Source organism: Eulemur rufifrons, chromosome 7 (assembly GCF_041146395.1).
Source record: "Eulemur rufifrons isolate Redbay chromosome 7, OSU_ERuf_1, whole genome shotgun sequence".
Lineage (NCBI taxonomy): Eukaryota > Metazoa > Chordata > Mammalia > Primates > Lemuridae > Eulemur > Eulemur rufifrons.
The window spans coordinates 46,724,947-46,740,805 of record NC_090989.1 but is presented as its reverse complement, the minus strand read 5'-3'; the positions used below and the strand labels follow the sequence as shown (position 1 = coordinate 46,740,805).

General features: G+C 36.3%; 1 protein-coding gene across 1 annotated transcript in view; it reads left to right on the top strand.

Annotated features, from left to right (window-relative positions):
* Positions 1 to 15,859, top strand: part of ABI3BP (ABI family member 3 binding protein) — a 219,026-nt gene that overhangs the window by 163,789 nt on the left and 39,378 nt on the right. Inside the window, exons 52-57 of the mRNA XM_069472549.1 lie at positions 7,267 to 7,326; positions 7,895 to 7,942; positions 8,742 to 8,822; positions 10,669 to 10,746; positions 13,991 to 14,056; positions 15,773 to 15,847. Coding sequence (XP_069328650.1) covers positions 7,267 to 7,326; positions 7,895 to 7,942; positions 8,742 to 8,822; positions 10,669 to 10,746; positions 13,991 to 14,056; positions 15,773 to 15,847 — 408 coding nt within the window. The remainder of the gene's footprint in view (positions 1 to 7,266; positions 7,327 to 7,894; positions 7,943 to 8,741; positions 8,823 to 10,668; positions 10,747 to 13,990; positions 14,057 to 15,772; positions 15,848 to 15,859) is intronic.

The window sequence follows — 15,859 nt, the reverse complement described above, 5'->3', positions numbered from 1 at the left end:
TGGGACAATAGCTTGGGTTAAGAAATTTGTTTCACAAACAGCAGTAAAAAAAAAAATTTTTCCTTTGTTGTAAATCTGTTTCTGTCTATCATCTAAGAATGTCTTTTGTTCACTTATGAGGAAAGTAATCTCATATTTACAGGAATGCCCAGGGTTGGAACTGCAAGGACCCAGACACTTCATTGGTCTTATCATGACTGTTATTTACATGAAGTTTTAAAGTGGCCTTAGGGAAGACACTGTTAGCTGAACATGAGAGTTCTCTCATAAACCAAACCAAGCTCATTTTTAACTGGAGAATCTGGGAAATACTTTAACTTCTTTCCTTCCCTTTTAAAGGTACAATTATTATAAATTCCTAGATGCTCCTAACAGCATATAGAAGTTCCCAGAACCAAAGGATTTCTAAACTATAGTTTGAAATGATGGCATTTTGGAAGCAAGCCTGAATTCTCTTGCTATAATGTTTTCCAGATTGTGTAAGTGAAGGATATTATTGTTGCTGCGGTGTAGTCGGGTTGCTATTGGTGATGGTGGTAGGTTAGAGAGAGGCTCCTTTGCCCTGAAGTCTAGAATTTAAGTTTGTACCACTAAGCAGAGCAGCCAATATTACAAATATGGAGTAAAAAAAAAAAAAGCTGATATTCCACTTGCAAAAGGTCAACTTACATTCATTTGTGGGGAAAAAAATGTAATAGAATTAATTTACTAAAGATAACAGTAGACTTGAGTGATTTTATTTTCTTTTTAATAATATAAAGTAATATTGGTGCAATCTCATTACGCCAACATATCTAATCATTAAGCTCTTTTCTTCTTTTCTAACATTTAATATTTGCCTTAATCTCATCAACACTTTGTTTTTCACAGAAAATAACCCATAAACTTGAGCACTGAAATAACAGCACAAACGCTCTCCCTAGTTAGTCATTTTCTACCAGCACGCTGGCCCTACGTGTTCAGAGTCAGAATTCTATCTCTAAGCCTAGTGTTGGCCTTGCCATTGTGATCAGGGTCCCCTCATTGCTCCTGTGATGCCCACAGGAATTTCAGTTTTCTTAGAAGTGTTCAAATGCTGGATTCTATTGTGTGCAAACAGTTTTTAGATTGTATCTAGGCTCAGGTTTGCATCCTAATGAACCCAAGGCCTCATTTACCAGAGCCTGTAGGTTTTACCTTAGAAAACAAAAGGGTAGGTTACATGTATATTTAATAGGTATTGGTATTTTGGAGAAATAGACTCTTCTGTAAAAAGTCTAAAAATGCTGGAATTTCTGTAGTGCTGAAATCAGGACAGAGTTATGTTTTATCATGATGTTTATCTCAAAATGTATTCTAAGAGAGATCAGAAGTAACAGACTTGGATTTCCAGACCTGTATCAACTAGAAAGTCAGGCTAGGGTTCACTGCCCAGTTCTTCCATTCTATGGATCTCTAGACATAACTTCATGCAGCGAGGCTTTAGAGAAAATCTTCCAGCCACTCAGTCAAATTATCTCCTACACTTAATGAGGAATCTTGACACACTGAGCCCATCCCCCAGAACTGGCTTTCCTCAACATCTGCCTTGGAGGAATGATTTAGAATTCGGAACAAAGGAATTGTCCTGATCGCAAACAACTGCTATTTAGCTTGGGGTCCAAACACGAGGTACCTGGCTCCACAGTGCTCTGCCTGCCTTGTAGATTCATTTCTATACCAAGAGCTGTGTTGGCTTGTCATCCTTCTGGCCCCAGGCAGTTGGATAGATTTCAGTCATTGGAAGCAAACCAGAAAGAAAATCTCGATTTCAGCAAGCTATCCAAGTCCTCATGAATGTTCCTTCTGTGTATCTACTCCCTTATTCTCATTTGTGTAGTCACCCTTCAGCATTTTTGTAGTTAGTTTCAAGTTTTAGTTAAATGGGGTTGGTTTTTTTTTTTTTTTGTGAGCTAATTAAGAATGAGTGTTTAAATTTAAATATTTCCTAAAAGTTGAGCCATATTGTTTAAAATGATAAGTGAACTACAGTTATTAACACAATCATTTGCTTGGATTACATAATTTAAAATGTTGCCAGACTTAGGAAGAAGCTAATGAATGTGTTTTATTTTTCTGATGTAGTCTTAGAAGACAATATATTTAGAATTGAGCAAACCAAGATAATAATAATTAATAATTTCCCCCATTTTTATCAAAATAGAAGTTGGAATGATCAGAGTAGAGAATTACCTCCCTAAGATCATACTGTTATGATTACCATTCTACAATGCTTCCCAATTATCATCATAATCTTCTAGACATTTTTGCCATTTCTTTCTAAAGCTTCTAGTTTTTCCCGTAAGGATGCATTATATAGTTTTATTGTTAAAATTTTTCTTATTGATTTTCCTAGAGGCAAGATGTCTTCTCACATATGAGAATTAAAATTAGAAGTTATCAGCAGTTTGCTGATGTAACTGATGGCAAGTTAAATATCAGTATGCTTTTCTCCCCCAAGCTTTAGTGACTTAGCACCTTCCTCTTTTCCTCTAAACTTCTTTAAGCTCATATGTGCCATGATATGACAAATTATTTCTTCAAATTTTTATATAGAATGTGTTCATTATAATAATGGCATAATGAGGCAGATTTTAATACTGCTTTACATCTCCCTGGAAAAGAATTAGAGACTTTTGGGAGAGGCCCATGTGGGTCTTTCAAATGCTGCTTAGCAAAGCAGAATGCTGGTTCATGGGAAGTGCCCATCTTTTCCAGATTTGTGCTCAAAAAATACACCAATGCAGTTCAATTCAGCAAATATTGATTGCCTTTTTTATGCCTGGTTCTGTGCTTAGTGCTACAAGGCTAAAAAGAGGGATTAGATATAATCTCTACCATCCCACACAGTGCAGTGGAGGAAGCAGGAATTCATACAAATTATTACAAAACAAGGCAAATCTCAGTGAATAGTGAGATAGTAATATAAACAAAATACAATCAAATAACAGATGGGGAAGTAATAAATTGTATGAATTCAAGAAGGCATCACCAAGGAAAAGAGCTTTAAAATAGATTTTAAAAGATAAGCAGGCATGTAGCTATTGCTGATTTGTAAGGAAGCAAAGATACAGGGGTATGAAAAGTGGTCAGTGTAGCTGAGAAGCAGCCTGAGTTCAGAATGATTGCATTGTGAGCCATGTGGGTGAGATTACCGGGAGATGACTTAAAGTTAGTTGGACTCATGTGGTTGAGGGCTTTTACCACCATGCCAAGGACTTCAGACTTTTTTCTACAGGCAATTAGGAGACATTAAAATTGTGCATGTCTTTTTCTAATCATGGGGGTGATGTGATGTAATTAAATCTGTATTTTAGAAAGATGTCATTTAAAAAAACATGGAATATTAGCTGGCAAGAAGAGATTGGTGGCAAGGAATCACTTAGGAAGTTTCTCAATAGTCTATTATAGAAGGGCACACACGAGAATTTGAACTAATAATGGTAGGAAGGTAAACAAAGGAATAATGCTGAAATTGCTTTTGGAGATGGAATTGCTAAGTCCTGGAGAATGACTGAATGGTGTTACGGAGGAAGGATGACACTGTCATTCCTAGCTTAGGCCAGTGGTGGATGATGATGCCATTGGCTATGACAGGGAACACAGGGAAGAATAAAGACGTGGGTTGTACATACTAGGTTTGCAGAGCCAGCAGAACTTTCAGGTGGCAATAGCTTAAGTGATGGTTGAACACGCTCTTCTGGATTTCTAAGCAGAAGTCAGGATTTGAGACAGACTTTGGGAGTCACCTGTCTACTATAGATGGTTCTTAAATCTTAGATGACATTATCCAAGAAAAAGTATAGCCTAAGAAAATTAGTCAGAAATCAAATATTTTGGGTGGCACAGTTACATTAAAGGAGTAGGCAGAGGGAAAAAAAGCCAACAGAGATTGCTGTCAAAAATTATCAGAGGGGCCAGGCACAGTGGCTCATGCCCGTAATCCTAGCACTTTGGGAGGCCTAGGTGGGAGAATCGTTTGAGGCCAGGAGTTCAAAACCAGCCTGGGCCATAGCAAGACCCCGTTTCTACAAAAAATTTAAAAATTAGCTAGGTGTGGTGGCATGTGCCTGTAGTCCCAGTTACTCAGGCGGCTGAGGCAGGAGGATCACTTGAGCCCAGGAGTTTGAGGTTGCAGTGAGCTATGATGACACCACTGCACTCTAAGCCAGGCAACACAGCTGAGATTCTGTCTCAGGAGGAAGAAAAAAGAACAGAAAAGAATCTGAAAGGTGGAGTTACGCGGTGAGGCAGGAAATGGTCTCAAGAAAGGAAAGGTGGCCAACAGGGGCACTGAGGTGGAGGAGTCAGAAGAGGCTGCTAATGTCACTGTGCACGTCTAGAATCCCTTTATCTGAAAACCTTGGGCTGGTGGCTTCAGAATTCAGCAATTACCAGATTTTAGAAAATTGAAAGAGTACTTATATCATTGATTACAAATGTTAATATGTCTGCAGTGAGAATTATGAATAGTCTTACAAATCAGGATAAACAAAAACACTAAAATCAATGCTAGTTATGTTTTGCTGTTGAATAAGTTAAGGGAAAACTCAATTTTGAGGGTCTTTTGTAATTCAGAACTTTGGATAAGACATCGTTGCAGGAGATCGGTGAAGCGGAAGCCAGACCACAGTGGGGGGAGAAGACACAACTGAAAGCCCGGGAAGCAGAGGCAGACATAAACTTTTTTTCTTTAAAGAAATGAGAGCAAGAGAGGGGATGGTTTGAAAGAGCAGCCATGTCCAGGGAATGATTTTTTTTTTTTTTTTTTTTTTTTGAAGTTGGAGCATTTGAGTTGTTTTATAGGTGGATGGGAAGGAACTCATGGAGAAATGGAAATATGGACTAATGGATAAAAATATAAGATAAAAGAAATAATGGAAAGTAAAAGGTGTCAGAGGAAGTGGAAGGTAGGGTGGCCCACGAGCACAGGGCAAGCCTGGAAAGTGGCCTCCAAAAGGAAGGGAGACCAGAGCTTCCTTTTAGACTAGACCTAAGGGTACAAAGTTAGAATAAAGGACTCGAGGATCTTGAAGTGAAAAGGCCTTGTAGTCTATGTATGTTACTTTTCTGAGAGAATCAATTTCTTTTAGCCTATTTCCAGGGTAAACCTTATTGCAGACTTCATATTGCACCAATTTCAACAGGGAGTAACATGTTAATTATCTTCTAACTCTATCAAAACATTCATGCACATTCATTTACATTTGTCTGTGTTAGACATCGTCCACTCATAATAGTCCTGTGTTAGTTGTTCAATTTAATATTACAGAGGAATGCCACATAGAGGGGAAAAAAGAGAAAAAGAAAAAACAACTTGAATTTCTTGGATCTGTAGCTGACCAAGTAGGAGAATGATTCATATTCCTTTCCTGTAAATATTTCTATTTCTTTCCTTTCCACTGATTTCACCTGCTTTAGGAAGTCTGCTATGGCAGTTTATTAAATCATCGCTTCATAGTTAAAAAAAGAAAAGTGCCAGTTACAGCAGCTGGAATGCACATTACCCTGGCCTAAATTCCTCGGTAAACTAGAGCAGCAGCAAGTGAGGCATTTACAGTATGGTGTCTTTATTAGTAGCGTATCTCTTCTCGGCTTCTCCTTTCCTTAATCCCAGCTTCTTTTTGTGTAGTCTAGTACCATAACCAATTAGGGCATTTATAAACTACAGGCTGCTCTGAATGGTCATGACCTCTGCAGAGCCAAATTAAAGTGCCTTCTCCTTCAACCTCCAGATAAACATTTAGTTTGATTTACAACTGGAAATATCTCATATTTCACCATTTGAATTCCTCCCAAAAAAACGGGCTTGGCAAGGTGAAATGTTCACTGTTGTAGTGGGCTTTCTCTAACTTTGTCAACTACTGTTCTTTCTGAAGTTTCCTTTTTTCTTAAAAAAAAATTCCAGATTTTCAAATTCCCCTGGATGTCACCTATTAGCTCGTAGAAGTTCTAATTGAGTCAAGTTTCTGTTCATTGCCAATTTCTGCAACTATAATTTAGTTGGTAATTACTTAGTGGCTTAAACTAAGAATGTATATGGCATGCAAGTTAAAATATAATCCTCCAAAACAATAAAAAGTCCATTTTATATAACTTATTTCTACATTAATGGTAAAGTGGTACTTGGCACACCTCATGATACAAAAGTTTTCTTCATCTTTCTTCAGAGGAAGAGTTCTAGCCTGAATCCTAATTTTTTCCCCAGCATCATACAAGACTCAAGAAAATTACTCTGCCTACCAAAAGACATTGGTATTTATGAAATCTTTAGTGTGGTAGGAAAACTTTTCAGTGAGGGAATAGGCCTGAGGAGGGCCTCCTTATGGGGAAACTGAGTCATAGAAGTACTTTATACTGCTCTGGGAATGAGATTTTTGTCATAGAAATCTGGCAGTAACAATAGGCAAATCATCCTAATAATTCCCCAAATGAGAAATAAGGTACCAAGTTTCCAATCTACTGTTTATTTTGCTAAAATAGAACACAAGCATTAAAAATATACTAGATATCAGGGACTGGATATGAGTAGGCCTATTCTTTAGCTGACATTTTTGTCTTTTGTTTTCATATTCTCATACGTCAAGCATGCTTGACACCTAATATATTAAAAGCCACATCACTAAGGAAGACAAAAATAGCAACAGCTCGCATTCAACTAGCATTTATCAAGTACTGTCACACACTGTACAGGTGGCATCTTCTAATGACTAGCTGATTCTTTTTGCTTTATTTCCTCCCCATGGCAACTGTCAGTGCCATTTAGAATGAAACTTTGTCCTCCTTTTAAATATTGAGCATTTTTGCCTTTCTTGTTTCCTTCAATTTGCAGGCATTTTTGCATTTTATCTAAGATAATGTATTTTCTATTGCTATTAGCAGACTTTTAGCATGAATATCAAATGGCAGCTAACTACTTTAGGAAAAAGCTGACTTTCTATTTTGAGGGAGACCTACTTTCTTATGTTTAATTATATTAGCTATTTCCTCATTTTTTTTTTTCCTCAAGGAAGACTTCAAAATGAACTGTGACAGACTTTGTTTCTGTTTTACTGCCACCAGAATCTTCCCTACACAGTGACATTTTTCCATTTTGAAAAGAGTGGTCATCTTCTCAGCTTTGGTCTTCAACTCTTGTGAAAATACTTTTGCTTCATTCCTTCTTTCTGAGATTTTATATCTGTAGGTTAAGTTCACCCCAAGTATGACATTTAGAGTCCACAGTGTTTTATAATCTTTTTCTTTCAGTTCCAAAGGATGTGCTCCTTCCCCATAAACCAGACCCCGAGTTCTCTCAGAGTGAACCTGGTAAATGAATTATTTAATTTTCCCAGTTAAGAAGTGTATTTTTCAAAAAATATTCTTGATATAAATACATTTTAATGGTAGTGATATAGAAGAAATATGGGGAAAAATATGGATATAAAAGGTAAATTTCTTTGGGGGAAGTTTAATCATATATCTGGTTGAAAATTTTTTGCTCTGGTTAAATGAAGGAATGGTACATAATTAGTTTATTTTCCCTGAAAGTGTTTTCATTGAATAGGAGATCATGATAAAATTATAAAACAAAATTTATTAACAGCACCAACTCTTTTATATCCTTTCAAAATGTAAATGCAATTACATTATAACTGTAAGTGTACTTGTAAGTAAAAAATATGGTGCATACTCAAAGTTACAATGAATGAGACCTTCAAAGTTTTAGTTAAACTAAATTCCCTGAGTGGCATCTAATAAATTTTTTTGTATTTATTATAGTTCTTAGAAAATGTTTAAATGATTAAATTGATGCATCTAGAAAATATAGAAACTATTTGACTTCACCAGGTAGTAATTCTCATGAATGTGTTTCTTTGGTTTGTTTTTGGCATAGTTCTGCAACCTGTTACCTTTAGAATTGAGCCACCAAAGACAACAATAGGTAATGATTTTCTAATGTTGACCAACTCTATTTTTCTTTGCTGCCATAAGATTGCAGATCTTTCTCAAAAGATCCTATGAAAACATCATCTCTTCTCAATCCATTTCATCATTCATTCTCATTGTTGTTCTTTCCAAAATAGAAAAGCTGTGGTTTCACTGTTGTAAAGGATTTGCTCTAAAGACCAACTTAAGACAGCTCATTACTGAGTCCATCCTCATCTACCTCACCTACCTCCATGTTCACAATGAGTCCACCTTACTGGTGCCATCTATTAATAGTTAATAACAATTTCTGCTGGTTTAGTGGTTCTCAGCTATACTGTTACAACATACCAGCATGTGACAAATTTGCAAGGTGCTGCAAGTAATCATTATTAATATTGGTCAAAATACTGAAAATTTGCCGGTGACGTATTTGTAAAATTTAACTTGAGCAGACTCAAGAAGATTACCCCACCAAAGACAATATTCTCACTCATTGTGTAATCTTATATGATCTCTTTGGTGGGGGGAGAGGGACAGAGCTACAGCTAACTGTCCAGGACTAGTTCTAACCCATACCTCGTCTTAACCAGGCGTTCTCATGGATTGGGTCATTTATTATGTGTCCTGGTGGAAAAACAGCTGAGAACCATTATTCTAATAGTCCACAGTCACTTTCCAGAAAGTTCTGTGCAACACTTAACTTTCTTCTTTCCTTTTTCTATTTCAAATGAAGGAATCTCATGTAATACCAATCTGGTCTTATGCTGGCTTTAAATCTAAAAATTTACAACCTTGGTACTTTTCTTTTGCAGCTCCTTTAGAGACACGAGACATTCCTTTTATACCTATGATTTCCCCAAGTCCTAGTCAAGAGGAACTACCAACTACGCTGGGTAAATTTTGTTTTGATATCTCAGTTCGTTGATGACCTACATTTTAGGAATTTCCCTTTCCCAACATAAGTACATTATGTTGGTGGGTTGTTTCCAAATAATAGAAGGTCACTTTTTACCATTATAAAAAATCTCTGCTTCACTTGATACTTTTCCATTAATTGTATATTTGTCCTTTTAATATTATGCTGATTTTCAATATAAAATGAGAATGTTTTTAACACATCTTGACAAAATTTAAAGTATTCTAAAAAGAAAACATTCTCAAATCAATGCTGTTCATTTTTGTTGCTTTTTTTGTATTTGAAATTGCATTTATTTAAAACAAGTTGTCTAGTATTTATTGAGCTTTTTCTGGGTGCTAAGTGGAATGCTAAGTGATATGAGTTCAAAAAACACTATTTTAAAGGTGAGTCTTACCTTAAGGAGCTCACCCTCTAATATGAAGATGGGATTTAGTAGCAATACTACCTCTGTGCCACCCAATGCACCACAGGTATACTGGGTCTTCAGGTTGGAATGAGAGTTGACCAGTCAAAGATGCAGATGGTCCTTTCAAGTTAAAGACAGATGGGAGAGAGGCACAGGGCAGGACAGCTAGACTAACTTGCCGAGTGTGAGTGGGTGGGCTGCCTGGAGAAGCAAGGATGGACAAGTCAGGAGAGTTGGGTGGGATGAGCTGGACGGGCTTTTGAGGAGTTCAGCACAAATGTATTCACTACATGGGAAAATCAGTTTACTTGCCTCTTGGCTGAAAATGAACTCGAAAGCAAGAGTTCCAGGCTTGTGTGCATTGGCCCCTCTGTCCTGTCCACGCTGCATCCCCCATAGCTGGGTTTAAATCAGTGGCCTTATTTTCCTCCCTTTATCCCTTTTCAAATAAATCCATCCTTTGTGAGTGCCTGCTGAAATCAAGTTACTGATCACATTTTAACATGAAATCCTTTGCGAAGAAAAAAATTAAAGTTGAATGAGCAAATACACCCTAGTTACAAAATACTCATCTATTCTAACCTGGGTCTGCAGAGTCAGTGTCACCCATGATGGCAAAGTTAAAAGTATTTTTTAAAAATCGCTGCTAAATATGCTCATTATTTAACTTTCACTCCCTATTTATTTGTTGTGTCTTGGTTTATTGAAGCAAGAACCATTATCTACCAGTTATCACAAGTATCTTTCTTGTGAGCAGAATCAAGAGAATAAAGCAGAGGGGAGAAAGAGATGGCAGTGTTTTGTTTACACCAAGTGTTTCCTTGGATCCAGTATGTGGCAAAGTGAACCATAAAATCCACTATGTCTGTACAATGGATATGGGGCTGGAAGTGTTGCCATGAGTAATCTTTTTTGTCAGGAGGAATGTGTCCACGTGTCAATGAATATACACTCTGATTTTCACATGAGGAAACTAGAAGAATATCTGTTCTCATGTGGTGTAAATACACATCTTTTCATAGGCTATATTTACTTTCCAGCTCACCTAAATGATTTGTGGCATTTAGGGTGTAGGGAGGAGACATGGCAGAGATTATACATCAAGACAGGGGACTTTCATACCTGAGCCACATCCAAGAATAGCCACAACCAATCATGAAATGATGATCCTAGGCTAAAAGCTCTCAGAAATTCTTATAATAATCATTAAAATAATAGCACAAGACAGTAAATATAACATATGAGAGTTATTAAAATGTACCACTAAGTTTGAGTTGTTATGATTGCTAGGCATGTTTTTAAATGCAATTTATCCTTTTATCATCGCATGGGGCAGAAAAGAGCATAGGTTTTTTTGGTCATGCTCATAATGACAATTATTTAAGGCAAGCTATTTTACTGTGTTTTTCTTCAGAAGAAACAGACCAATCCACCCAAGAACTCTTCACAACTAAGATTCCACGAACAACTGAATTGGCAAAGACGACTCAGGGTAATAGTATTTCCCCATCTCTAGATAGTAACTTTTCCCTATTAACTTTTAATCGGGAAATAAAATTCTTTTTAGAATGTCATTTCTCATCACAGTGAATTGATTTTTCTCATTTCATAGGTGAAGGATATTAGCCAAATCTGAATACTTCTGTGAATATTCGTTGAATGTACAGAAGACAAGTTCTTTAGTCAGAGATTTGCATTTGAATGTATTATTGACGGCTTGACGCTGATAACTAAGAAAGAAAACTTTTATTTTTCCCCCGTGTTTGACCTTAGTTTGCCTCATTTTCAACATATGATAAATAAGAACCTTTATTATCGTCCTCTTCCCTTTTCTTTTTCTTCTTTCTCTCATGTTCCCCACTTGATGAAACATTGATATTGTGGGCTGAGAAACCCAATAACAAGAAAAAATCATTTTTAAAATTATAATATTTAAACATCGAGGGAGGTGTTCTCTGTGATTTCTTTTATTCTTTGTGATTTCCTACTTTGGGGGAGGTGAACTCACCTATACAAAGCTCTAGCTCATCTTCATGTTCTCTCAGAAGTCTTTTCCTTTTTATGTTTTTCTATCCTTCGAGGGTTATAACCGCTTGTGGATTTCCAATACTTTAGTGGGATTTTGTAATGACCCCTTTTGCCCATCTCTACCTCTATTAGATGGTAGGACTCCAAAAATAAGAAAAAAAACACAGCAAACTTTTTTTTAAGGAGCTAGAAGACAAATAATTTCATGTTACCCATTATCAGTTCTAATTTGAGAGAAGTTGGAAATAATAAGAGGAAGTGATAATAAAAGAAATCAAATTTTAAGGTCCCTATTTTGTCAATGGGGTACTATTGGTTCTAAAGAAACATGACTAAGAAAGACTCTCTACGGTATAGGACAGTTCCTTTAAATCTTCTGAATCTTTTTTTTTTTTTATTTGTTTGGTTTAACTTTTTATTATATTTTAAATTTTAATTTTACTAAATTTTTATTCACTATTTATTTATAAATATATGTGGAAGTCAGAGGCATGGCATGCCAACAGCCCTCCCACATCCCCCTTTCCAGCTTCAACAATTAACAGCAGCTGGTCAGTTGTGTTATATCCCTGGCCCACCCTGATTTGTGTATGTTTATTATTTTGTGTTTTTGCAAATCTCTTTAATATCTTGCTTAATAGGAGATAGCTGGGTTCTCATCACCAAACACAGTGTTTTTATAGCAAAATATATAAATATTTACAGTAAGGATAAAGACTCTCATCCATCTCAGGGTGTGTTGCCAAATGAAAAAAAAAAATGATTTCAGCTTTTTAGAGCTTTATGGATTTCAGAATTGAGGATAAAAGATCATAGGCCCACTCTTTCCTTGTCTTGCTTTTTCTTACCTTAATGGGAACGTCAATATTGTGTCACCATGACTAGTATATGTGGAATTTTTATCAAATTCCTACTGAAACATTTTTATTACATATAAATTTCATAGTAATTATGTTTATGTGCAAGATCACTTATTATATGAATTGTCTTAACATATTTGTATAATGTATTTTAATTTTTTTCTTATATTCTTAGCTCTTTTTTTATGTTTAAAACTGAAACCCTGGACCAGTTTTCTCAAGGCCATGTGTTGTTGGTTGGTGAGGAGCTATATGAGTAACTCACGACCTAAACTTAAATTATATTTCAACTTTTTATAAAAAGTTCTTTTCAGATTTAAGACCATGGAAAAACTAAAACAAAAATTCTGATCCTGGGGCTCTGAAATAATGAATGATTATTTCTGAGTATTTCTGTGCTCTCCTCTGAGTCTCTTTCCTGTCTAAAGTTTTAACATTTGTGTATATCTAGAATGAGACAAGAACCATGAGCCCTGTATTTTTTTTTATTAAGCAAAAGCAATATAACATGCAAAGGTATTTACATGAAAAGCTAAAATAGGTTAAATTGACAGGGACTCCTGCCACTTTCAAAGAAAATTGGAGAACAATATTTGCAAATCATCATCAGGCATTTTACAGTCTGTGAGAATTAATATTTATAGCAACAGTACCTCTGTTCACTCTGCTTATTACACTTGGGAAGGCCCAGGCTAAACCTATAGAGAATTTCAGTACCTATCTGCTGTTGGCCTGCAGCATAGCAAAATTCTGCTCATCACAGTCTTTATATTGGAATTTTATAAATGAGCTACATTATAACCTATTTCACAGGCATTTTTTTTTAACTTGATGGGCAAGGCATTGCTGATTTATGGTAATATAAACACCCACTCAGGATGTGAACAAAATCGTCGAAATGGTGTAATCTACTTACACAGTTTGCAAGAAAAATTTTTTCCAGTCTTGGCTAAAGAAGCCTTACCAAGAAAGTTGGTAGCAAGAGCCAGTGTCTGGTTATGGGGGGAGGGGTGGGAAGAACAAATTCCAGGATGAATGCACACTTTAAAACCTTAGGAAGCAAAAATAGGTCAGCAGATTTTCACAAAATTGTCCACATATAGTGGTCGCCCACTCATTCATTCATTCGGCAAGTCTTCATTAGGAGTCCTGCCCGTGCAGGCCCTGGATGGCAGGGCCAGAAAGCAACAAGGCAGTCCTGGGGTTTAACTGAGTTCTTGCTCCTTGCTTGTGCTTTCTTGATGGACAGGGCCCCAGATGTCATTTGTTCTCATTTCTACTGCATTATGGATTGCACTGAGTATATATTCATTTCAGGCTTCATGAGCAAAGACAATTTGATAGAGATCATATGTTCCTATTCTTTTCTTCTTACCTACCTTAACATTTATTTCTCTTTTTACCTTTAATACTGCTTGTTTGTCTTCTCCGGCAAAATAATGTCCCAGAGTGACTCCTTACTGAGAGACATGGATGGATAGGTAGATGGATGAACGGACGGATGGACAGGCATATGGATGAATGGCTTGCATGTTTATAATGTTAAGCAACCATGTGGTAAAATGAATGCTCCTGCAAAACATGGGCTGCATAATGATAATCCTTAACACACATTACAAACGACCTACCTCATTCAGACTATGTGTATCTTTAATTTTCGGTCATGAACATTTTCACTTGTTTTATTTTCCTTTAGCATGAAGTCTGTAATGCACAATTGGGGATTTCAGAGCACTCTTTCTACTTCCAAGCAAAGTGTACGAGTTGTTGGTACCTAGGGTGCTAGATCTCCATTCGGTGGACTTTGGAGTGTTGGTTATTAAATATGAAGTGTTTCCTTCATTTCAGCCCCACACAGATTGTACACTACTCCTGTGAGGCCCAGAACACCAGAGAAACCACACATCAGACCCGGTAAGTGGTTTCTCATTCTCTGATGTGCTAAATAATCAGCAGGCTGGGAAAGATATGAAATGGATTGAAACAGCCAAATATACCAAAGGGGGGACTATATTCTTAACTTGCAATAAAGGACACAAGAAATGCTGATCCTTGTGGATAGGTGGAGACTGATGCCACTTCCACTTGTCCATGGAAGTGATGAGACTTGACTGAGGTTTCTAAGCATGATCAAAATCAGAGACCATTATGAAACTTTAGCAACATAAAAGTATTTTTAAAGTAGTGTTTGTGTATACATCACACATACTCCTTTAATTTTCCATGACACAAAGATGGCATAGTGTTAGCTATGACTTGATACTACTTGCTTTCAAACATTATTTCTCTCTTAAGAAAAGATGGTCCTTCTCAATATAAAAAGGCTCTGGGAAAATATTTTTATTGATTCCTTTAGAGGATAAAAAATTTTTCACAGGTTCTATACAGCAAAAATAAAGTTATAATTATATATTGGGAAATAATTTAAATTTACTAAATTCTCCAAAGGTCCTAGAATCTCCCTCACTGAAGGTTGTTTAGGGAAAAATTAACTTGAAGGGGTTGATTTGGCTCATGTAAATCACTCCTATACTAAAGCACAAGTCAGACCAAAGACTCTGGTGTTTTCTGTCCTTTTTCTCTGTGATTTTAAGGACTCTCCTTAAAGTTCTAAATGATGAAACTCATTTACAAATGAATGTTGAATGTTATCTCCAGGCACATGAAAGAACAAATGATTTTTTTAATATTCTTTGGTTTATGGAGAGCCCATATATTTTGTTATAATCCTCCAACTTCTAAAGGAAATTAGGCACAGAAATCTTTTATAAATAATGTATCCCCATGTGACTTTTGTGTCATAATAGCTGTTGAGAGCTCAATGCATGCATGGCTAGCGACAGTAAACACTTCTACAAAATAACAAAACAGTAACAATAACAGCTAACAGTGACTGTTTGCCGTGTGAGGTACAGCTGAGGAAGCAAAGGCCCTGAGAGCAACTAGAAAGTGGATTCAAAGGCACAGGCAATGTGACTCCAGGGTTTGCTCACTTAGGGACAATACACTTAGAGCTCCTCTTTAAAGAGTCTTCTAAATGGACTACAAAATAGGTGACCTCTTAAAATTTTGGTGATGCTATGGCTTTCTACAAAGCAGGCGAGAAATTTAAGTGGTCTCATCAAGTTCTGTATTTGACAATGGACTTGTGCAAGGACTATTATAATGAAACATCTGTTCCTAGAGACTCCTACAAAAGGACTGCCAATTCATGAGTTATGAATTGAGGTTTTGACAAATAAATATACTTCAAGTTTGGTTTTTGGTTTTTCATTAGACAAAGGTAGTCCTGATCTTTCTTCAGATCCCTTTAGAAGTATATCTAATGCTTATAAACGAAGCAAGATATTTCCCACTTATATAAATTCCCTTGTTAGTTATTTTTTCAAGTCAAGTATTGAAGCCCAGTGGTCACCTCTGAGTACAAATGCAGGTCACTATTCCCAAATTCAAGTCTATGATTTTTGTACCAGAATGTGGTTTCTATTTTTTGAACCACATTTTTTGGTAAGCCATCATTTTTTATTACACAGTTAAATGACTTTCAATTCTCTAGGAAGTTTTGTTTTCCTGGGCTAAAAATGTTGAGTAAGAAAATGTCTGAACTATTTATTTCTCATTTTATTATAGTTCTGAATAGGACAACTACAAGACCCACCAGACCCAAACCCAGTGGGATGCCCAGTGGGAATGGAGTGAGAACAGGTAATGATCATA